General features: G+C 47.8%; 1 protein-coding gene across 11 annotated transcripts in view; it reads left to right on the forward strand.

Annotated features, from left to right (window-relative positions):
- Positions 1 to 24,295, forward strand: part of CELF1 (CUGBP Elav-like family member 1) — a 99,781-nt gene that overhangs the window by 31,892 nt on the left and 43,594 nt on the right. For 5 of the 11 annotated variants that reach the window (XM_006113424.4, XM_006113427.4, XM_075927449.1 and 2 more), the window contains 3 exons: positions 13,992 to 14,179; positions 16,910 to 16,992; positions 18,143 to 18,191. In XM_006113424.4, the coding sequence (XP_006113486.1) occupies positions 14,002 to 14,179; positions 16,910 to 16,992; positions 18,143 to 18,191 (310 nt within the window). In that variant the 5' untranslated portion in view covers positions 13,992 to 14,001. Of the gene's footprint in view, positions 1 to 10,835; positions 11,946 to 13,991; positions 14,180 to 16,909; positions 16,993 to 18,142; positions 18,192 to 24,295 lie in introns of those variants that run through there. The other 6 variants (XM_006113419.4, XM_006113428.4, XM_075927447.1 and 3 more) reach the window with 4 other exon arrangements.

The raw sequence follows: 24,295 nt of genomic DNA on the forward strand, positions 1-24,295 counted from the left end.
GCTCGTGCACTCCCCCACTGCTGCCTCTGATACAGAGGCAGCGGGTGGAGGGGAGGCAGGAACTGGTGTCAGTGGCTAGCTGACTTTGACAGCTCTCCACGAGCACTGGATCTGCCTCTGTCTCGTCCCTCCCTCCCCCCACTCCTGTGCTGCTGCCTCTAATAGAGAGACAGCAGTGCAAAAGGAGGGAGGCAGGCAGGAGCTGATATGCATGGGGAGTCAGCTTTTAAACCGCTCTTTGTGCGTATTGGCTCTGTGGATCCACCTGTCCCCCCTTTGCTGCCTCCTATACAGGCAGCGGGGGGCAGGAGCTGGTGCTGGTGAGGAGCTGGCTTAAAAGCTGGTTCTATCCAGCACTGGCTCCGCAGTGCCACCTCCCCCCCCATGCTGCTTCCCCTGTCAAAGGCAGCAGCTAGGGGGTGGGCAGTGGAGGCTGATGCAGAACAGCCTCTGTCTGTTGGGAGCCTGGGCCCTCCACGGAGAAAGGCTGCTCTGAGGCAGCAGCCCCTGTCGGGGGGAGGGGGGAGCTCTGAGCTCCCCATGGACACAGACTCCCATGCGGCAACAGCCTCTGTCCTCAGGGAACTTGGACCCCCCGTGGACAGGGGCTATTGCCACCCCACACTGCTACCTCTGATAGAGAGGCAGCAGTTCAGGGTAGCAGTGGGGTCCCTGGGAGTTGGGCCGGGTGCACAGTGGCTGCCGGCCCTACCTCCAGGGACTATTGAATAGTCATGTAACTGCTAAAATTTTCATGTGGTTCCACAACTATTAAATTACATGCTGTTTAACATTCCTAGAATTGAGAGGAAGGACTCTATGTGAAGAGTCAACTGTGATGGTTTGTAGTGTTGTTAAAATCACAACTGTCATGGGAAAGTCTGTTCTAAGATGTCAGCTACATGAGGAAATGGGGCATGACACCGTCTTAGCTTACTGTTCTGAGTATATGTATTCTCTGTAGTGCTCTTAATTTAAGGGCTTGAGGCTGAAGTAGTATTGAGTTTTGGCACATCTTTTGCTGACAGGTAAATATGTGGCAGCCAGCATTGGGATGTCCAGTATCCCACTGATATTGAGGTGTCATTTTAGGATTTTTACCTTTTCTGGCTCTTCATAGAATAAGATCATAATCAAGTATCAGAGGGGTAGCTGTGTTAGTCTGATTCTGCAAAAACAACGAGAAGTCCTGTGGCACCTTATAGGCTAACAAATTTATTGGAGCATAAGCTTTCGTGGGCAAAGACCCACTTCGTCAGATACATGTAGTGGAAATTCCAGTGGCAGGTATAAATATACAGTCATAAGAAAAGAGTTCCAGTCAAGAGTGAGGTTAGAGATAACGAGGTCAGTTCAAGTCAAGGAGGGAGGATGAGGCTCCTTCTAGCAGCTGATGTAGAGGTGTGAACACCAGGGGAGGAGAAACTGCTTTTGTAGTTGGCTAACCATTCACAGTCTTTGTTTAACCGTAAAATGATAGTGTCAAAGTTACAGATGAATTGTAGCTCTGCAGTTTCTCTTTGAAGTCTGTTTCTAAAGTATTTTTTGTTGCAGGATGGCTACTTTTAAATCTGCTACTGTGTGTCCAGGGAGATTGAAGTGTTCTCCTATATTGGGTTTTTGTATATTACCATTCCTGATATCTGATTTTTGTTCATTTATTCTTTTATGTAGGGACTGTCCAGTTTGGCCGATGTTAAGATCATAATGAGTTCTGTCTGTGGTAGGGATGTGAAAGTTTAACATTGTAAATGGTCAACCAGTAAGCCCAGGCCTCTGTATCAGAAGCAGCAGCATGGGGTGGGAGTCAGGAGTCAGTGTGTGCAGGGAGCCAATTTAAAAGCCGTCTCCTGGTGCACACCACTTTCCAAGGAACCAAATGTAGAATCCATGTGTGACTGCTGAAAATTTTCAGCAGTTGCACAGTTACTCCATTACATTCATTTTAACATCCCTATGCTCTGCTTCAGTTCACTCAGGGACTTCTTCTGTGACCCATTAGTGAAATGAAGTGTTTGAATAGTCTCTTCAGCCTACACTGTGTGTTGTACCTTCAGGGAAGTTACAGAAAACGCCAGTGTTATGGATGAATTCATTGGTAACAAAGTGAAGAGATTTCCATACTGCAATAAACAAATAATCTGTTCTGTAGTGTCCTCTTCTTCAATCTAGGAGAAATAACACAATCTCTAGGGCAGCGGTCTCTAACCTTTTTACACCCAAGATCACTTTTTAAATCTCAGAACAGGCAAAGATCTACCGCCCCGCCCCTTCCTTGAAGTCCCGCCCTCTCTATTCTCCTCCTGTCCATCACTTGCTATCCCCAGCCCTTACTTACACATTCTGATAAACAGTTTATTTTTAAATTATGCGATATATAAAATTAAAATCATGTGTTTATAGTTATGAAATAAATGGTCTGTTTTTTATTCATGCTATTTAAATCTACAATGAAGCATTTATAATTACACATTTTGTGGGGACAGAGTTCTGTGGCTGGGGGCAGAGGAGAGGGAGCAGGGTGCTGGGAGGGCAGAGGACAGAGTGCCAGTGGGGACAGGTTTCTGCAGCTGGGGACAAGATGCCAGTGGGGACAGAGTTCGAGGAGTGGGGACGGGAATAGGGACAGAGTTCTGTAGCTGGGAACAGGGGAGTGGGGACAGAGTGAAGTAGGGTGCCAGTGGAGGCAGAGAATCCCCTGCATCTGCCTCCTCCCAGGATTCCCCCCCCCCCCCAGAGGGAAGCCAGCGCATGCCTGCCTCGGGTCTGACCCCCTCCCCCTCCCCGCGGTGTAGGGAAACTCCGCGCGTGCGCCTGCCCCAGGGCTGACACCCCGCCCCCGCCCCCCATGCAGTGAAGCCCCGCACGTGCACCTGCCCCGGAGCCGAAACCCCTCCGGCGCAGGAAAGCCCCGCGCGCGCCCCCCTTCCCCCCTGCCACACCTGCCCCGGGGCTGACTCACGCCTGCTGTGCGGTGCAGGGAGCCAATGCTCCCTCCCGCAGTTCACCCGGCAGAGCAGCTAGCGCACTTTCGGAATCGCCGGAAGTGGCGCTAAGCTGCGGGACTTCTGTCCGTCCCGGGAAGCCAACACTACCATTTTCACTTGAGGCAGGTAGTGAGGCTTCTTGGGGGTCGGAGGGAAATGGGGGCGAGGCAGACAGGACGCCTCGCAATTGACTGGTCGAGGCCTCGTGATCAACCAGTCGGTGACCACAGCTCTAGGGTAATCTGGTGTAACTCCCTCCATTTTAAAAACAGATTTTATATAATATATCCTCTATATTATTTATCTCTTTTCTCCTCTTCTGCCCTTTGTTTAGAGGATTTGGGGAGGGGGGGAATCTTCATGTAGAGGCTAAATGGGTGAGTGATTTTGGCCTCTTCTGTCATGAGCTACTGCTTCACCTACTGGCAAGAGATCTAAGAGTTGTAGAAACTCTTCAGCCAGGCCCTAGTTCCCACTTCAGGGCAAGTATTTCTTCCCAACAACAAAAGCTACAAATGTAACTTTATAAATGAAAGCTGAGAATCTGCCGAGGAGTCACAGACTAGGTGAGACCTTTCCTAAAGCAGACAGGATTTCTTATGTCAATGTTGTCATGTTTCAGGACTAAATTTAGGTTTATAGCTGTAGTCACTGTAGCTTGGGACGTCCCAAATTATCTTAACTTACTCTCCCAACCGTAACAGATGAAAAACAGGGCATATTATTACCAGGAAGCTGGAATTCAGGATTTCGACATAAGAGCATACCTTAAAAGGCTGCTTACCGAGTTCATGAGTAGAGTCCTGCAAATCTGCTGATACTGAAGGAGTAGGCAAGATGTGGCCTGCAGGCTGGATGCAACCTGCCAAGCCACTGGATCCAGCCCGCAGGCCCCTCCACTTGGACCGTCAGGCACAGAACAGCCAGCTGGCTCCTCCCTGTGGCTCTCTGCTCAGAGTGCTGGGGAGAGGAGAAGGCTTCACGTACTGCCCCCGCCCCCGAGCAAAATATCTCTGCTCCCATTGGCCATAAACCCTTGCCTCCCAGTATCCATAGCAGAGAGGCAGGTGGAGAGAGCAGCCAACTGCTTTGAGCAGCCTAGAGCTGCTAGCAGCAGGGAAGCTTGCCTCAGGATCCTGGAGGATTGCTAGCTGGTAGCTGCTTAGGTAAGCTCCTCCCAGCCTGTGTCTGCCTCTGGCATCCCACCCCTTCCTATTCCATGTCCCAGGTCACCTCTCCCTCCTAGCTCACATCATCACCCAAACCCTCTGCACTTCCCACCCCAGGTCACAGCTCCCACCTGGACCCACCACCCCCTCCTACATCATTCTCCCAGGCCAGAATCCTCTCTTTCACCTATACCACCTCCTGGATCCTGCACCCCAATCCCCTACCCCAGATCACAACCCCATCCACAACCAAACTCCCTCTCAGACCCTGCACCTCAATGCCTTATCCTGAGCTCCCTTCTGCACCTAACCTCCATCCCAGACTCCACACCTCCTCCATAGGAAAGCACAACCCTAGAGCACTTACCAAAATCTTAGAGTTGCCTTCCCATCAAAAAATTATTGCCCACCCCTGATACTTGCTTTATGTCTGCAGATATTTGTGCTATAGCCACAGACCAAGTTTCCATATCAGAAAAGAAATCATGTACTAACATGGGAAGAAAACAACAATTAGTATCAGAATACATTCAAAACACAAGGAAGCTTGAAATGTGTATGTGGTTAGGCTGCACAGCTGCCTATCAAGTCCTGTGCAGGGACTGAGAGCTGCAGCATAGTGATCTCATCCCCGGCAGAGTGCCACCTCTGCCCATCGGCCCTGGCAGTGAGCCTCTGTAGCTTGGGGATAGGTGCCTCTTTCCTGTCCAACACAACCCCACCAGAGCTGCAGTTGCTGGCAGAGATGCCTGTTACTTGGCCTGCAACTGCTGGGAAAGCCCTCTTTCGCAGGGGATCCCATACCTGAAACCCCTCATCCCGAGCCCCACTTCAGAACCTGTACCTGCAGCCACAGCCTTCTCTTCTCCTACACCTCAGCCCTCTGCACCAGCCCTGATCTCCCTCTCTCACCGTAAATCCCTCAGCCCCACCCCAGAGCCTTAACCCTCAGCTCTGATAAAGAGATAGCAGTGCAGGGAGCAGGCAGCTCTGTGGGAGCGGGTAAGCACAGGGAGACAAATTGAAAGCTATTTCCTGCAGGCATGGTCTCCCATCTGTCCCTCCCCCCTTGCACTGCTGCCTCTTTATCAGAGTCAGCAGCATGGTGGTAGAGGCAGGCAGAGCCGTGGGAGCTGGTGCTTGTGGGGAGCTGGCTTTTAAGCTGGAACCCCCTAAATACCAGATCCCACCTGTCCCCCCTGCGCTTCTGCATCTGTGGGAGACAACAGGGGGGGAGGGACGTGGCTCTGTGGAAGCTGGGATGGATGGAGAGCTGGCTTAAAAGCCAGCGAACTGGCTTCCTCCTGTCCTCCCCCCACGCTGCTGCTTTTGATACAGAGGCAACAATGTGGGCAAAGAGCATAGTTGGCTTGGTGGGAGCTGGTATGCACGGGGGAGCCGGCTTTCTACAGGAGCTGGTGCTTGTGGGGAGCACCAGCTCCTGCTCCTTATGCTGCTGCCTCTGTGGGAGGTGGCGGGGGGCAGGCAGCTCTGCAGGAGCCAGCTTTCCACAGGCACCGGCTCCTGACTCCTACATGTAACTGTTATGATTAACCCATGAGCCCAGGCTTATTGTTTAATTGTGTAAACAGCCACACGCTAACATCCCTAGTTTTTACATATACAGGCAGTCCCCGGGTTACGTACAAGATAGGGACTGTAGGTTTGTTCTTAAGTTGAATCTGTATGTAAGTCGGAACTGGCGTCCAGATTCAGACACTGCTGAAACTGACCGCCAGTTCTGACTTACATACAGAATCAACTTAAGAACCCCAGGCGTCCCCAAGTCAGCTGCTGCTGAAACTGATCAGCAGCTGATTCCAGGAAGCCCGGGGCAGAGCAACTCTGCCTGGGGCTTCCTGTAGTCAGCGCTGGTCAGTTTCAGCAGAAGCTGACTTGGGGACGCCTGGGGCAGAGCAGCTGGGGTGCTGCTGGGTTGCTCCAGTAGCGCCGCTCCTGGGTGCTACTGGACCAACCTAGCAGCACCCCATCTGCTCTGCCCCAGGCGTCCTGATTCAGCCGCTGCTGAAACTGACCAGCAGCGGCTGAATCAGGACCTGGGGCAGAGCAGCTGGGGTGCTGCCGGGTTGGTCCAGTAGTGCCCAGAGCGGGCGCTGCAGGACCAATCGGCAGCGCCCCAGCTGCTCTGCCCCAGAGTCCAAAACAAAAGCCTGGTCTGCTGGGGGGGGGAGCACACTAGCTGCCCCCCCCTCCCCAGCAGACCAGGGACACGGGGAGCAGAGCCTCTGAGGCTTTGCTCTGGCAAAGCCTCAGAGGCGAGGGACCCCGCCGCGGCTGCGGCTTCAGTCCGGGAGCCTGTGGTCTGCTGGGGACGGTCCCCAGCAGACCACAGGCACCCAGATTGAAGCGGCAGCAGCGGCGGTTCCCCGCGCCTCTGAGGCTTTGCTCTGGCAAAGCCTCAGAGGCGCGGGAACCTGCCCGGTGCCCCTGGTCTGCTGGAGACGGTCTCCAGCAGACCAGGGGCACCGGAGCAGCTTACGAACGGGGCTTTCTCGCCCCGACTTCCGGGGCGAGAAAGCCCCGTTCGTAAGTGCGGATCCGACGTAAGTCGGGGACTACCTGTATTTGAATGATCCAAAAGTAGGGTGAAAATCAGAAAAAAAACCTGAATAATGCATTTTGTAAAACCTACGAATTTTCATTAAAAATCTGTTTAAACTGAAAACGAAGGGGCTTCATCATACTTTAAAAACTTAAGTGTAAATTGAAGTAAAAAGTTAATGTTTATATTCATGTATGTAAAACTTACTTCAGTGTAATATGCTGTTGCTGATCCTTTGGCTTTTGCGGTCAGTAAATGTGTTGCTCTGGTTCTTGTTATCTCCTGATGTGGAGTGGGAGAGGTAAGGATATATGCAATGCTGTTACTTGTTGTGTAGGGTAGGAAAGGGTACACTGGCACGCAGTTTTCTAAGAACTGGAAAAGCTGCTGACTCTGTGGTTTTTGTGTGGATAATGCTCTGTAGTGTCTCAGTTTGTGACCTGAGTGAACCCACGATGTCCTGGTGCATTTCTAGATACTTGTTCTTGCATTCTGCTGCAGCAACTGGTCTCTGTATTCTTCGTATTTCCCCATAGTCATTGTTTTGTGGCCCCTCCATGGCCTGTGTTTATAGTCCAAAGTTATAGAGAACTGCAGGATCTTAGAGAATATCTTTCCTTGACCTGTTCTTTCTCTCCCTGATCTAACTCAGACATTCATTGGGCCTGGAGGTGTGATTAAAAGAGAAACACTATGTGATTTACAGTCATGATGGAAAGGGAAAGATTTAAAACTCCATTACATTATTCCTATAAATACCTTTAATAAGGGGATCCTCGCTATACGTCCAAGATATATTCCAAAAAACTTGGACTTACAGCGAAACAACTTAAAGTGGGGATTTTTTTTCTCACAGCTGACTTCCATTTAAGCAAATTGGCGGGAGTGTTTTGCATGACTTATAGAGGGGAATGGGAGGACTTATAACGCATCAGTTCTTACAAACGTCAACGACTTTAATGTGAAATGGATGTATACCGGTGCAACTTATAGCAGAGACCCCTGTATAGGAAAAGTACAGTGAATATTGGCAATATTTTTTCAGGCAGTGGTGGAAATTGGCTGATATCCAAATCTTGAGGGTGACAAAGGCAAAGAAAATCCATCTTCTACTAGGTTTCTGAAGCCACATGGGCCCTAATTTGACAGACTCCTTTAAGTAGCGGTGCCAACCAAACTCATTGCAGAGTGGCAAGGGAAAGTTTCATATCACAGGAAGATATGAAACAAGGCTGGGAAAAAAGGGCAGGAGAAATGGGGTTTCAGGCACCAAAAAGAAGAAAAACACATTATCAGGGATAATGTATGTACACATTTACCCAAGCTTCGTTCTCCCTCATTAGCAGACTCATCTGTGTACACCCAAAAGAACTGGCTTGTTTCTGGCAGAATTTCAAACAGCTTGGGGCATAGTTTGAGCACCATTTCCTTTGCCTCCCTGTTTGGGAGTCTCCTGAGATATGTTCAGAGTAGAAAGTATGACATGCTATTGTTGTAGAAGTGGCAGATCTGTGGAGCAGCAGCAGATTTCTTGTTGCCCTCCCTTACATTCTGGTATTCCAGATAAAGGGTTTTTTCTTTCATACAGTACTTTTCCTCACCCTTTAATGTCTGAATTTCAGCATCCCATATGCAATATGCAAGATCTTTGGCTGTTCCATAGTTGTCCTTGCACAGTCTCTTGCTCCCATAGAAGGAGGCTATTTATGACTTTTTGCCTGCTCAAAGCAGACACATGTGTATTAGCTCTCTGTGTGCATGGAGCCAGCATGGTCAGATATGCACACCCAAGTTAAAGTAGTAAATTGCCCACTAAGGTGGGCAATCAGGAAAAGGCATTTCAAAAACATACAAGGGATTTTAAAAGTTGATGGCGGGGCAAACTTCTAGTTTCTTTGGCCGCTGAGCAATGGAGATCAAAATTGTGACTGTCACAGTGATGGGGCATTGTGAGAGAGTTGCTGGTTAGGGATGTAAAAGAGTAGTTGAATAGTCAACTACCTGATAAGCCTAGGCTCACTGGGTAGTTGAGTTGACTACTCACATTTTTCCTCCCCCTTGCTGCCTCTGTATCAGAGGCAGCAAGGATGGGGGAGGGAGCAGGAGCCATATTAAAAGCAGATTTTCCCCCCCCCCCCCCAGCACCATCTCTGTGGTACAGGGGGGGAGCAAGGAGGCGAGGCAGAGGCACAGTAGCCCTTCCTTTTAAATTTCAAAGGCAGAGACTCAGAGGTCTGGACCTTCTCCCTACCCATCTCCCTCTCCCCACTGGGTCCCGGCCCTATTCCCGCTGTGGCTTTGCAATTTAAATGTAGTAGGAGCCAGGCTGCCTGCACGCCCAGCTCCTACTACATTTAAACTACAGAGCCGCAGCAGCCCCTTATCAACTAATCGTGTCCTCGATACAAATTGCATTGAGTAACATGATTAGTCGTTTACTCAATACTTAACATCCTTAGTACTGGTGGATGGTTAGGATTAACACAAGTAATTCAGCGTTTACCAGGCTCACTGATGGGGGAGAGAAAGACCAACTACCTTAGGGCCTAGCAATTCAAAAGGACCTGGGGTCCTGACCGCTGCAGCAGCCAGATCCCCAGGCAGCTTTGATGGGCTGATGAGGAGAGCCTATTCTCCCAGCCCCACCCCTTCTGCCTGAGGCACCTTTCCCCTTGCCCACGGTCTGGTAATTCTGTCACTCCTCCTACCCCTGTGTCTGCACTTGTCTTGCATTGACCTAAGTAGGTTGACCAAGATTTTGTGTAGCTCAGGGAGGAATTACCATTTTGCTGTAACTAAGTGCTTTAATCAGTGAGACAAATTTTGGTGTACACTCATGTGCAGTTAGGTTGATGCAGGTGAGCTTAGGTTGACTTACTTTCTAGCATAGACCAGCCTTGAGATTGGAAGAAGAATACTAAGAGGGAGATTTGGGTCTATTGAAAGGAATGAGTAGGAGTAAAGACCGTTAAAATTAGCTCACAGAGTTGTGCAGAGCCTGGAAGCTAAGAAACTTGACATGGAGATCATTAGGGAGCTGATGAAAGGTTTTCAAGCTAATTTGCCTTTAAACTATTATCTGGTTTATGTTCAGTAGAATAAAGCCAGTTTTTCTTTTGGGAAAGAAGAGGAGGAAGTCATGCAAGTGTCACCCATAGTGATTATCAAATAACTGAGAACATTTCACAGGAGGTATCTCAGTACCTCTTGTAAAATCTTCTTTCCGAGAGAATTCGTTGCCAGAAAAGCTGCCCTCCTTCCTGCTGTCATCAGTAAGGCAAGGTAGCCCCATTTGCTGCTTTGGAATGCTGGATGGAAGTATTTTGTTCTAATGGTGTTCTGCTATCCCTTCGCTGATAAACCCTTGATTCTGAAGTGCAAAGCTGCATAACTACATAAACATTGGAAGGAATCACTACTGCCCCTTGATTAACCATATTATTTTCTGCAGAGCTTCCTGGTCACATAAGTGAGGCAAACATTAGAGAGCAGCTGGGTAGGATTTTAAGCTGAGGCAATGTTTGAGTGTAAGGTAATATGAAGTCTGCAGTTACCAAGTTAGAAAACTGGAGTGTCTGAGGGCCAGGGTTTTTTTTTATAATTTCGCAGAGGTAGTGAGTGGGAGGTGATTCTTGCAAGGTGGTATGGGACAGCTGTTAACATAGTAATTGAGTACAACTCTTTCTTGTGTATTATTGTTGAGCATTTGTTTTAAATGGTTGTTTTGTTCAAATTAGTACTGGTCACTTTCCCCACCATGTTCAATACTGTCTTCCTATTTGTAGTAATTCTGTGCATATTTCTCCAGGGCCTTAGAGAGCATTACAAACATATAAACTTCTTAGCCTCAGTAGGTCATCATGTGTTGCCCTTGTTTGATTGATGAGGAAACCGTTGCACCATAACTGACTTTTCCAAGATGACACAATAAATCCAAGCAATGGTCAGTGTAGAATGCAAGGGTGTGTCTAAACTACATGGCTCCATCGATGGAGCCATGTAGATTAGGCTGATCAGCAAAGGGAAATGAAGCCGCAATTTAAATAATCGTGGCTTCATTTAAATTTAAATGGCTCAGCGCACTAGTCTGGACTCTCCCGTGCCGATCTGAAAGCCCTTTATCGACCTCCCCGTTATGCCTTGTAGAATGAGGTTTACTGGGGAGGTCGATTAAAGGGCTTTCGTGTCGGCAGGGGAGCATCCAGACTGCCCTGATCTGCCAACAAACAACTGATCGGCAGAGCGGGGCAGCTATTTAAATTTAAATGAAGCCGCGATTATTTAAATCACGGTTTCATTTCCCTTTGCCGAACAAACAAATCTACATGGCTCCGTCGACGGAGCCATGTAGTTTAGACATACTCCAAGAGTGTTGATGTTGTTCCCTGCTATGACCACTAGATATTTTCTACTGTTGTTACCCTCACATTCCCTGTATTCTGTATCTATGTGCTAAGTATTACGTGACTGCATTCACATGTGTGAGACTGCATGTGTTTTGGCCTTTAATAGAGGGAGAATAGTCAGAACAGGCACACCTCTATAGATACAGAGGTTTTCAGTGGTCAAGCCTCCTTGTAGCAGTAAGCTACTCAAACTCATTATAGTAAAAGACAGCTGTCATAACTTGATTTGTATTGACTTCATGAAGTATTAGCACTAAGGTACTAAAATAGAGTCTTGATTCAAGAGCTATTAATTAGTGGACCTCAAGACCTTGGGGCTGGCATTTTGGGGGGTGAAGAGTTTGTTGGGGGCTATGAGGTTAGAGTTTGTGTTTTTTCTGCTCTGTCAACCATTGCTATCTTAATCAATCTGACACTGTTTATCTGACAGAGCACTCAGTGCTGCTTCGCCAGGGAAAATTGCACAAAACAAGCCCAGTGCATCAGCAGTTTCATTGTATAGTGAACTGAGCCTCCCTTCACATGCTCACATCCCCCTTTTAATCCATGACTCCATGTCCCTTTTCCAGTCCAGCCTATTTCTGTGATGTCTGTTGCTGGTCTCTCTGAGCTCCTGTTTCTGTGGTTTGAATGTGTTTTTGTGTGGCTTGGTGTGTTAAGACCTGCAGGACGTTGGGACGTGGAATTTTTGTTCGGGGTTTAGATTGTACGTTTGACTTGGTGTTAGTGGTTTGTGGAAGACGGAGGTGATGGCTGCGTTTAAGTTGGATTTCCTCCCCGAGATGATGGTGGACCATTGTTCCTCGAATGCCAGTTCTGTGTAAGTATGCTGTGTCTCCAGATTTGCTTTTTGCTTACTGTCTCAGCTTGGAATTGCCTCTTTGACAGTTTCTTTGCTACTTAATGTATTACTCCCTTTGGAGGAAAAGGTGATGGGGTAGGAGAGTCTCAGAGCTGCATTCTAAAAGAAATCCTGGAAGATGTTTTAGTTGGTTTTTCTCTTGCTCTGAATGCATCTCCAATTAATTAACATCTACTCAGTGGAGCTGATCCTTACAGAATCCAGTGCAAGTCACTGTAATGATGCTCCGATACCAGTTGCTGAAGTACAGTGTTAGGAGATTAGGTTTCATTCCTTCTGAATCACTTCAGACTGCTTCCTTTTGGACAGGAATTAAATGATCTTTGAACTGTTTCTGAGGTCATATGATGACCGTGTGGATTTAGCTCCCAGGAGACATGATGCCCTCATGGTGCTTCTCATGGGAGTGGCACCAGAGCTGGGACCATATGGCAGAGGATAATATATACTTATCAGTTACTCCCCCTCAGAATTCAATCATTGTGTAGTTCACCCCTTAGTAAAAGGTGTTAGTTTTTTTGGGATGCTTTGAAAAGTGTCAGTCCCCTTGCAGTGGGAGTTCCGACAGATTGAAAGGCATTATTGTCACCCTTTCCCCTTTTCCTAGTAAAGAGCTGTATGCTTCCCACCTTGTGCAAACCATTCTTAGAATGTGGAAGCATTTTCTGGCAACAGTTGTCGTCTTATACATCTAAACCAGCACATGGCAAGTGGTAAGACTACACATAATAAATATCCAGTCCACAGTTAATGGAATTTGGCAGGTAATTTTGTTTTTAATAATTCCTATGCTTGAAGACTTCATAATAAATACTGCGGAAAAACATGACCATGAATGAGCACCGTTCCCAGATAAGTCCAAGACGATTAAACATTTATATTCCTTAATCTATAGTAAATAGGGCAATAAAAAAAACCTGAAATAAGAAGACTGGCCAAGAAGGCCACTTATGGCCCTCTACTGTGTGTGGGAGGTAGGAGGAAATCCTATCATAGTGACTGCACCCACCCATCCACATACCCTTCTAGATTATACATAGGATTATCAGCAATCCTAATATTCACTCTGTAGCAGGATATCATTTCAGGCAGTTTCCCAGAGAAATTGTCTCTCTATGATTTAAGGTCTTTGATACCAATAGTAAGACTCATATTGCACAAGCTAAACAATAAGGAGCCAGTGCAGATTATCATGTGGGATCATGATTTGCTGGGGTGCTGTTTGACAACACTGATCTCACATCTAATTATAAATATGTCCTAAGGAAGAGATTATTGAAACACCTGTGGAGGACCCCTCTCCACCATAAATGATTCCCCCTCCGTAACTTGGGACTCCAGTATTATTATGTTAGTTTTCTGAAAATGCTGGTAGTTCAAGATCTATGATAAATTAATCCTGATCACCCTCTGGGACCAAATAGTATTCAAGACCAATGTGTTCATTTTCAGCCACATCTTGACCCTGTTTTACCCCCAGCTTTCTGGATCTGTGGAACCTTACTGTAATGTGAAGAGTCTTTATTCTGGTCACTTTTTCTTATCTTAAGAGGGACCTGTAGATTGCAAATCTGAATAAACATCCTTTTGCTCCACAATCTTTTTTATAGTTCGTTGTTAGGTTTGCTGCTAATACCAGGTTTTGGCTTTTTCCCACTCCAGCCTTTTCCTTGTGTCTAGTTCTGCAGTGGTGGGCAATGACATTTCAGTCATTTACACAAAAAACTTAGATGTCCCACATCCAGGTTGCTGACTATAGAGTAGGAACTAGAAGGGGATAGACATTCTCTAAGAGCTCTATAGTGAGAGTGATGGCTAAATGTAAATGTTCTTAGTTTGGTTGGAGTGTATAGGAATCCTTTAAAAATATTGCTTTGTAGAATTCTTTTCCCTTCATAAGCAGGCAGTTTGGAGCTACAATGTTAGTTGGTACCTAGGGAGAAGGATTAATCTGGACGGGGTGGCGGTGGTGATATAACAGAAATTCTTTCCTGTCCTATGCAGCTCAAAGAAAATGAATGGCACGTTGGATCACCCAGATGAACCTGACCTAGATGCCATCAAGATGTTTGTGGGGCAGGTTCCACGGAACTGGTGTGAGAAAGATCTGAGAGAACTCTTTGAACAGTATGGTGCTGTCTATGAAATTAACGTCCTGAGGGACAGAAGCCAAAACCCTCCTCAGAGCAAAGGTGAGCAATTCTATCCTGAGCTGATACTTGAGTTCCCTGCTATAGTTTCTTGCACTCAGTCATGCTTCCTCCCAAAGTAAATGGGTTTCCAAGGTATGTAGCCTATTTGTTGGGTTTAGATTTTTCTTCTAAATGACTGTAATGCTGGAAGTGTCATTTTTTTGGTCATCTGTGCCAGCTGAAGAGTGCATAGAACTCTTTTAAGAGATTGCTAACACCAATGTCCTTGTCAAATTTCGTATCAAGTACAGGTCTACCTCCCTGGTTCGGCACCCAGTGAGGGAATTTGGTGGAGCAGGGAGGTCCCTCCCTTCATGGGCTGCTTCCTGCCTCCCTCCCCCCCCCCCAACTAGGACTCCAGCCCGGTCCCGCTACTGCCCAGCCACTGGAGCCAGAACTCCCTACTGCGCTCCTGTCTGACACCGGGCTCCCAGCTGACGTTGCCAGACCAGAGTGTCCTGGCTAAGGGAAGTACAACCTGTATTTAGGTTCCCCTGCTGTTCAGTTGGATACAATGTTTCTCTTCCTGTTCTAATTGCTGTGTAGATTTTCTGTGTACTGTCAAACTGCAGTGTTTCACCCCAGATCTAGCTCCATTTCAGAGGGGTTGAGTCATCCCTGTAATTACAAGTTTTAAAGCACTTTGAGAAGAAAAGTTCAGATGCAGCTCAGAGATATGCTATACGTATGCTAGGATGGCCAAACTTACTCTCCCTTTAAGCTACATCTGACAATCTTCAGAAGTTCAAGAGCTGGAGCACACCTGCTGGAACTAAGGCTTTGGGTGTCTGCCCTTTGGGATGTGCCAGATGAGGCTTAGGGCTTCATCTTCATTTCTGTTGAAGCCCCAAGATCTCCCTCTCCCCACTGGGTAGTAGCCCCTTTTCCCCCTCCCCCCTGCTAGACAGAAGCTTTACCTCACCACCCTACTGCAAGGCAGAAGTTCAGAGCCTCCCCCTCCAGTCTGGTAGGTGGAGAAAGGGATAGGGGACTCCACAAGTCACACTTTAGGTGTACAAGAGCTGTGTGGGGCTCATGAGCCACAGTTTTGGCCATCCCTGCTATATACCGGCTAAGCAGTCTACTGTAAGAATTTGTCACTTGACTTGTGGGAGAGGAGATGTGCTGTGAGATGTTTATATGCAACTAATATATGCATTTTATGTAATATTTCTGGTATGGTTCTTGAAAGGGTAAATTTTGCTGAATATCAATAAAACTTCCTTTTAGAGAGAGATACGGTTGTGGAAATGTCACCTATTGGAAGTGGCAAAAGCCTCATTTTGCTGTTGATTTTTAAAGTTAAACTGAACAAATAAGGAACAATTCTGTCTTGGTGCCAGGGGAATGGAAAATAAACTTAGTAGTAGGGATCCTTCACTTTTCATTCCTGATTTGCATATCCATTCCCTAGAGTAACTGTTTGAGACTAGCAAGACAGACTCTTTAACACCTCTCTGTATTACACATGCTCTCACAAGAGTATAGGCAGTTTCTTTCTAATTGGCATAGAAAGGGTATAGAGTTATAGATTGGAAATAGAAGTGTTCAGGTACTAAATCATGAATGCCACACATGAATGCCCAATGCTGCTGGGGAGATAAGGGAAAGAGAGGAAAGAAACTGGAATATAGAAGAACACATTTCACATAGACCCACAATTCTGAGGAAGGAGGAGTGAACAGACTAGAAAAACTTGTAGGTTTGGGGGGAGAGAATATAGACTAAGGACTTTTTATGAAGCTGAGCTCTATTGCCTGTGCTTCATAACTATTCGATTTGTAACTGTATCCACTTGGCCTGTGGGGCATCATTCATTATTGGTTACATTTTGGAGTTGGAACTTTTTATGTAAATAACTAGTCATTTGGGAACTCTTGAGTATAATTGCTTTGCACACTAAGCCTGTCTGGTGAAAACAGATTCCATATCAAGAGTCTGTGCTCAAGGCTGGAGCTGACTAAGTAAGCAAAGTTAATGTTTATATTTGTTCTGAGTGCTATGTGGCCCTGGTGTGGCCACTGATTGGGCTACGTATCTTTGAGACTGGTGGTGATTAGGGATATGAATGGTTAGCTGATTAACCAGCAAGCATCACCTATAGTGGGTGAGGCTTACCAGTTGCGGTGAACTGGAATAGCTCCCTGGCCCACCACAGGCAGGGGCTAATCTGGCTGGATGACCAGACCATCTAGCTGCAGGTTACATGCAGGCTTCCTGGGAGTGTGACTGGAAGCCTCTCCAGTAAAAAGCATGTTTAAGTTTTATTAAACTTAAATAGCCCTCAGCGCAGGTAACTCTGTAATCACTAGGATTTTCAGCAGTTATATGGTTACATTTTAAATGCCTTTTTACATCCCTAGTGGTGATAATATTAAACCGTTATTTGGACTGGCAGAAAAATGCCATGTTTACTGAATAATGAGAATTACTCTAGAAGAGTATTATTAGGCTGACGCAGCTGGGATGATTGAAGGGGTCTTGTGAACCTTTGAGTGTGATAGAGGGCCTGTTGGGCATAGTCATTGAAGATACCACATATTATATTTTACTTAGAAGTCCTATTCTAAACAGATTCAGTATTAAGCTATTGCCATGAGTTTCTATCCATGGGTCTCTTGTCTATCAAAGATTTTGAGTCTGAGGGGTAGAAGTGATGCACTGTGTATCCCAGTATGCCACACAGGAATTGAATATCCTTAATCTGCTTGTTTTGGGTTTGCATTACAGGGTGCTGTTTTGTTACATTTTATACCCGTAAAGCTGCACTGGAAGCACAGAATGCTCTACACAACATGAAGATCCTCCCAGGGGTAAGAGGTGTAATGTTCTTTCAAGCATCTTTTCTGCTTGTCTTTCTGTCCTGCCATTTACTCATGTTCTGAGCTCTTTGGCTCCACGGATACACAAACACTGCCTTGCTCTTCTATATGGTTATTTTAGAACAAGGGCGGGGAACCTTTTTTGAATCAGGAGCTGCTGATTATCAGCATAAACAATGAGAAGTCCTGTGGCACCTTATAAACTAACAGGTTTATTGGAGCATAAGCTTTCATGGGCAAAGACCCACTTCATCATATGCATGTCTCTATAAGGTGCCACAGGACTTCTCGTTGTTTATGCAGATTCAGACTAATATGGCTACCCCTCTGATACTTGTCACCATGCAAGAAAAATCATTTGGTTCAGTATGCAGGGAAGCAGACTTAGTGTGTGGGATCTGGGCAAGAGGGACGATGTAATAGCAGGCTGGGGTGGGAGGCAGGATGCAGGAGAGAGATGGGAGTGCAGGGCCTGGGCCGTGGGGAATGCTTACCTGCACAGCTCCCCATGGACACATATGGCTCAGTGTCCCTCACTGATTCCAGGCATCATCACCCCCATTATTTCTACTGGTCACGATTCTGGCCAATCGGAGCAGCAAGGGACTTACAAGGCATGGGTCTCCCTCCCTTCCCCCAGCAGGGAGCCAGCAATGGTGCCAGCCACGCAAAGTGACTGCAGAGCAGTAGTGTCATTGTTGTTGGCTTCCCGGTGCTGGGAGGAGGGAACCCCAAGCCTCACAGGCCGGATCCAGGCAAGCTGTGAGCGGGGCCATGGGTTCCTCACCCATTTCTGAAGTCATGTTTGAAAGGAGGGGCTTTGAGCTGCAAGTCATGGCAGCAGATCTGTAAGGAATTTTCAGAGGGTTTTGTGGGGAAAAGTATGTAATGGAACTGTGTGCACTACATGTGGGCAATACCCTGAAGTACCCAAAGAGAATGGTGGCATATCAAATGAAAGATATAGGGAACATCCCTAGGATCCTTCCCCACACAGAAATTTTCTAGAATTATGTCTGACCCTTCTCTAATAGCTGTGTTGGCTCCTCACCATGTCCTTAGTGGTTCCTGTGGGGTAGTGTGATTCTGTGATGTACAGAGTGAATGCATCGAATTTGAGATGATCATCTTTGTGTTTCAGATGCATCATCCTATCCAGATGAAACCAGCCGATAGTGAAAGGATCAACAGTAAGTTGTACTAAAGTCTGGATTTAGGGTGTCATTAATGTTGATAGGAAAGTTCCGAGGTCTCATCCTTCTCAATATGGTCTCTGGGCAGCATCTGTGTGTGTGAAGTTTGTAGAATTGGGGAGGAATTTATACCCACAAAGGGATCAATAAATAAGGGTGAAGTTTCTAAACTTCTTGCAATCGTGCTCTCTCATCGTACAAGTTATACTAATTGGAAAGGTATTCAGTGCGTCATTTTCTGCACTTATCTGGTATTTAACCCGAAACACCATTATCCATGTACTTGGTTGGTTGATTGGTTTGAGACAAAGACCACCATATCTAATGTTGGATTCACAGTCTCCTCTAATAAAGTTTGTCTGGTTTACAGCAGAGAAGAAACTAAAGTCTAAATAGCTTTTTAAGGTGGAGGTTATCACTTGCTGTGGGGGCTTTTTGGTACAGTGGCTAGTCCAGTATGATCCCAGACCAACTGAGGTCTCTAGCAGCTATCATAGTACAAATATAAACTCTTGCTGGTAGAGATTTGCTTATTTATGCACAGATACTCCATCAGCATATTATTACAAGATCAATAAATGCAGAAAATTCCAGAGTTAAGGTTGCATGTAACACCTTACTTTTGTCTTTAGTCCCTTTTACAAGTACATTTTAATAATCTTAATTACATTATCGTAGACTTTTTCAAGTAGTACAATAAAATAACATACAATTTGTTCAACAGCCTTGGGTAAGAGTATGTAGCATAATATCTTGTAATATTTTTTCATTCTTTAATGTTTACACTTATTTTCTTTATGGACCAGTATATTGATTATTTGATCGATTGATTGATTGTTATAACAACTGTGTGCTTAGTGCTGTATAAGATTTGGAAAGACAATCCTTGCTCCAGAGCCTACAATTTAAAAAAACACAAGACACATTAGATACTCTGGAGAAGGGAGTAACTTGAAGTTGGGGTTATTTCTATGTATAAATATAATTAATTCATTACTTTTAGACATCATGTAAGGAGTGATTCTAGAGGCAGTTTGAATGAGGAGGGATTGGTGACTGATTCAGTCGAAATTGGCAGGTCATTGCATAAATAAGGAGCAACCTGGAAAAGGCATGGGAAAAGAATTTAAAAAATGAAATTTCAGGTCTTGGCAGTATTGTGGGGTAGGAGTAGTGGAAAATTTTGCGTGAGTCTGGGTATGAGATGTAGGCCAGATTGGAGTTGTTCTGGGCCTTAATATTTGTTTGGACACTGTCTGGAACCTTTCTCAAGGACTGTAGAAAGGCCATAGAAAGGAGTTCCATTCCTGTATCCCTTAGGAATTACTCTCCTGAATAAGAACAGAGCTCTCGTCCTTGAACATTTCTAGGCATGCTGTAGCCTTCCCTACACTTTCATTGGCCAGATAACTTAGCCAGGGATACATGCACAGTTCTGCCTTCCTTGCTGAGCATTTTGGGAGCTCTGTAACAAACCCTGCATACTGTGCATGGAGAACATGCATTTTTAAAGCGGTTGTATCCAAAGACCTCTGTGTTCTGATTTTTCATAGCAGCAATTCTTGTCTAAGAATTGTAATCCAGAATCTGAGCCTTGGGCTTTTTTTAATGTTTCTGGTCTTTGTGGTTTGAAGAAAGCCTTGTATATGCAATCAATTACAATGATTTCTGCTTGTTTGCGGACAGCCCACAACAGTAGCCCTGAGAAGCATGAACTGCTCCGTTCATCTAAATCAGTGTTTCCCAATTGGTGCTCCGCGGAACCCTGGGGTTCCATGGAGCAAAACGAGGGGTTCCATGAGGAGCCGGTGCTCCCCCGCCCCCTCTGAAAAAGAGCGAGAGAGCCGGCTAGCCAGCAGAGGCATGGGCGGTGAGTTGTGTGGGCTCGTGATGCCCACGCTCCAGCAATATTTGGAGCTGGAGCGGGTCCCGACCTTCCCGCGCGCATCCTCCCACCCGGCGTCTCTCCCCTGTCCCCGGACCCGTCACTGCCATGCGCAACCTTCCCTGAGCTCCCCCTCGCTGGCTGCTGCTGCCCTGCGCAGCACACTCAAACCAGTGGATGGAGAGGCACCCGGAAGTGACGTAACGTCATGGCCCGGGATTTTAAACTTGCTGGGCGCTGTGAGGTTCGGAGTCCGGGGACAGAGCACAGACTCTGGCCCCACAAAGTGGAAGGCAGAAGGTGAGGGGAGAGGGAGGGAAGGGAAGGGAAGGGTGAGTGAGGGGTGGGCATCAGGGAAAAATGGAGCAAAGGGGGCAGGGGAAGTGAGGGAAGGGGGAGGAACCAGGAGGGTGCAGGGGTAAGAGAAGGTGCAGGCGCCAGGGGATTCTGGGGGTGAAGCAGAAGGGCAGACACCTGCAGTGGAGGGACCACCATCAGAGGAGAGACGTAGGGCAGGTTTGTAGAGGGAGGTGTTAGAAGAGGGGATGAGGAGGGGTAGCTCACATGATCAGAGTGGGGCTACTGGAGGAGTGGGCACAGGGAGGAGAGAAGGGCTGGTGGAGGGGGGCAGGTTGCAGGAGGGCTGAGGACCGTGAGAAGAGCAGGAGTCAGGACAGCAGAGGAGGGTAAGGAGTGGGGGGGCAGCAGGCACCAGGGGAGCTGACATAGCAGCAGAGGGAAAAGGTAGAGGTTTAAAAATATTTATTAATAACTTGGGTGGCACATCCAAACAAGCCACATGAACTCAATACTGGTGCACAACACAAAATTCATTTTGCTCATGTGAGGAAACTCTTAGGCTATGTCTGCACTGGTTGTTAATGTTCTTGTGCAAGAACACATCCACTCGTCCATGTGCGAGCTGTGCTTTTGCACAAGAGCATCTATGGCAGTGTGGACACTCTCTTGCCCAAGAAAGTGCCGATGGCCATTTTAGCCATTGGGCTTTCTTGCTCAAGAAATTCATGTTGCCTATCTTCACTGGCCTCTTGTGCAAGAATAGTTGCTCAAAAGGGCTTATTCCTGAGTGGGAGCATCGTAGTTCTTGCGGAAGAAGCCCTGATTTCATACATGAGAATGTTAGTGTACTTGCGGAAGAACACACGGCCAGTGTAGACTGGCAGCAAATTTTTGTGCAAGAGCGGCCGCTTTGGCGCAAGATTGTGCCAGTGTAGACACAGCCAAGGGGAGGGAGGAAGGCAGGGGCAGGGAATCAGCACTGGCTCAGCATGTCTACATGGTTTGGGGGAAGGTGCAGGGAAATTGAGCTCAGCTGGGTTGCAGAGTGGGGAGGTCTGGGGAGCTGGGCTGTGGGGTGGGGTGGGGTGTGTGTGCGTGGAGCTCAGAGCTCAGTTTGAATGCAGGAGGAGGGAGGTGCCGGGAACCGGGGCTAGACTCAAGGGGAGGGAGGGACAGGGAATCGGCTCTTGGCTCAGCAGTTTTGTGGGGCTTGGAGGAGGTGCAGGGAAACGGGGCTCAGCTGTGCTGTGGGGGTGGCATGCAGGGAACCCCAGTGCAGGGCTCAGCTGGGCTGAGGTGGATGGGGGAGGGCATACAGAACAGATGGGCAGCTCAGCTGGGCTGTGAGGGGCTGCAGGGAACTGGTGCTGCACTCCCTTGGATTGTGAGGGATGGTTTTGGGGGAAGTGCAGGGAACCAGCAGGGATGGGCAGTTTAGTTCGGTTGCAGGAGATAGAGGTGCAAAGAAACCTAGTGGGGAAGAGGGGAGGGGAACCAGGAGCCCTGAAATGACCTCCCCTGGTCCAAAAATTCCTCATCTGGGACCAGTCAATTCTAGAGGGTGCCAGATGGGTAGGAGTTGGACCTCCCTCAAGTCCCCTCCTTGCACCCTCCCTCGTAGCCAGACACCCTACATCCAGCCTGCTTCTGCACCCTACCTACCACCTGGACCTTGTTCCCTTCCGCCCCCCAGCTCCCTCCCAGATCCTGCACCCCATCCCTATCCTGTTCCTTGGCAGCCCTGCCATCCACCCTAGCACAGCCCTGGCCCCAGCACCTTGCCTCACATCCCAGGACTCAGCACCGCCCTGGCCCTGGCCCTGGCCCTGGCCCTGGCCCTGGCCCTGGCCCTGGCCCTGGCCCTGGCCCTGGCCCTGGCCCTGGCCCTGGCCCTGGCCCTGGCCCTGGCCCTGGCCCTAGCACCCTGCCATCCACGCTAGCACCCAGCAGCACCCTGTTCCTTGTCCCAGCACCCTGCCAGTCACCCTAGTGCCCAGCAGGACCATGTCACTGACCCCAGCACCTTGCCCCAGCACCCTGCCACCTGAGCCAGCATCCTTCCACCCAGCAGCACCCTCTACCCAGCCCCAGCACCCACTAGCACTCTGTCCCCTACCCCAACCAGCACATTTGGGACCACATTAGTGAGGCTTGGGGGGTTTTGGAGGAGTTTTTTTTTGTATCTCACTTGTGTGGCCCCCAACTGACTTTTCTGTGGGTCAGTGACCTTTGACTCAAAACAGGTTCCTCACCCCTCTCATATATAAAGACAATGCTAAAACCTTTTGAGTTTGACATATTTTATTTAAAAATGAAGTCAGGCCAACAAGCCCCCAGTTGGGACCAAACCCCCATTTCACTGCAGCATCATAACACTCATGCACCACCTGACCCCAAATCTGAGCCTATCATAGGGTATGTCTACACTACCCCGCTAGTTCGAACTAGCGGGGTAATGTAGGCATACCGCACTTGCAAATGAAGCCCGGGATTTGAATTTCCCGGGCTTCATTTGCATAAGCCAGGCGCCGCCATTTTTAAATCCCGGCTGGTTCGAACCCCGTGCCGCGCGGCTACACGCGGCACGAACTAGATAGTTCGGACTAGGCTTCCTAGTTTGAACTACCGTTACTCCTCGTGGAATGATGAGGCCTCATCTAATCTGTGTCTACCATGGATTAGAAACAGTCAAAAAGACAAGAAATATCAGGGATGGGAGATGGTGAATGGGCAGTTTTCAAAGTGGCAAAAGGGTTACCTAGAGGTTCCATACTAGGTTTGATAATGTTTCCTGTGGTCTGGAAAGCACATAATCAATGAGCTAGTAAAATTTACATATGACATAAAAGAATGTGCAGTGTAATGGCTGGCACATAGTTTAGTAGCACTTAGTACACAGTGACAATGAAGAAAGCAAACAAAATGTGAGGATGCAAAAAGAGTGGGAAAGAAAATTATACTAAAATATAATTAATGCTGTTCAGAATATTTCTAATGCAATTGTTTTAATTAAAATGGCCTTTTCTTGGAAATGAAATTTTTAAAGTACATTTTTTTCAAAATTTTCTGTTTTTAAATGAAAATTTCCAAGCTATGAAAACAAAAAAGAATTTTTGAACTAAAATACTCATGAAAAATTATAAATACCGTGAAAATTGAAAAGAAACAAACTTGAATTAAAATTGTTTTGAACTTTAAGAAATATTTTGCAAAAAAAATTGAACTCTTCTGATTAGCTCTAATTACAGTACAGGCAGTCCCCGAGTTACGCGGATCCGACTTATGTCGGATCCGCAGTTACGAACGGGGATTTCTTGCCCCGGAGGACTGGAGCGGCGGAACACCTGGTCCCGCCGCCCGCCTCCTCCGCGGCGAGAAAAGCTGCTCCCCGTCTCCCTGGTCTGCTGGGGGAGCCAGCAGACCAGGGAGACGGGGAGCAAAGCGGCGGAGGACCCGTGGCCGGACCCGCGGCGCTTCCAGCTGATCTGGAAGCGGCCGCGGGTCCGGCCCCGGGTCCTCTGCTGCTTTGCTCAGCGTCTCCTTGGTCTGCTGGGGGGTGACGCAGCTAGTGCCCCCCCCCAGCAGACCAGGGAGACGTGGAGCAAAGCCGGGGGCCTGTGGTAGAGCAGGTGGGGCGCTGCTGGTTGGTCCCGCAGCACCGCTCCTTGGCACTACTGGACCAACCCGGCAGCACCCCAGCTGCTCTGCCCCAGGCGTCCTGATTCAGCCGCTGCTGATCAGTTTCAGCAGTGGCTGAATCAGGATGCCTGGGGCAGAGCAGCTGGGGTGCTGCTGGGTTGGTCCAGTAGCGCCGAGGAGCGGCCGCGCTACTGGACCAACCCAGCAGCACCCGAGCTGCTCTGCCCCAGGCTTCCCCAAGTCAGCCGCTGCTGAAACTGACCAGCGGCTGACTACA

This window comes from Pelodiscus sinensis, chromosome 4 (assembly GCF_049634645.1).
Source record: "Pelodiscus sinensis isolate JC-2024 chromosome 4, ASM4963464v1, whole genome shotgun sequence".
In the NCBI taxonomy this organism is placed as follows: Eukaryota; Metazoa; Chordata; order Testudines; family Trionychidae; genus Pelodiscus; species Pelodiscus sinensis.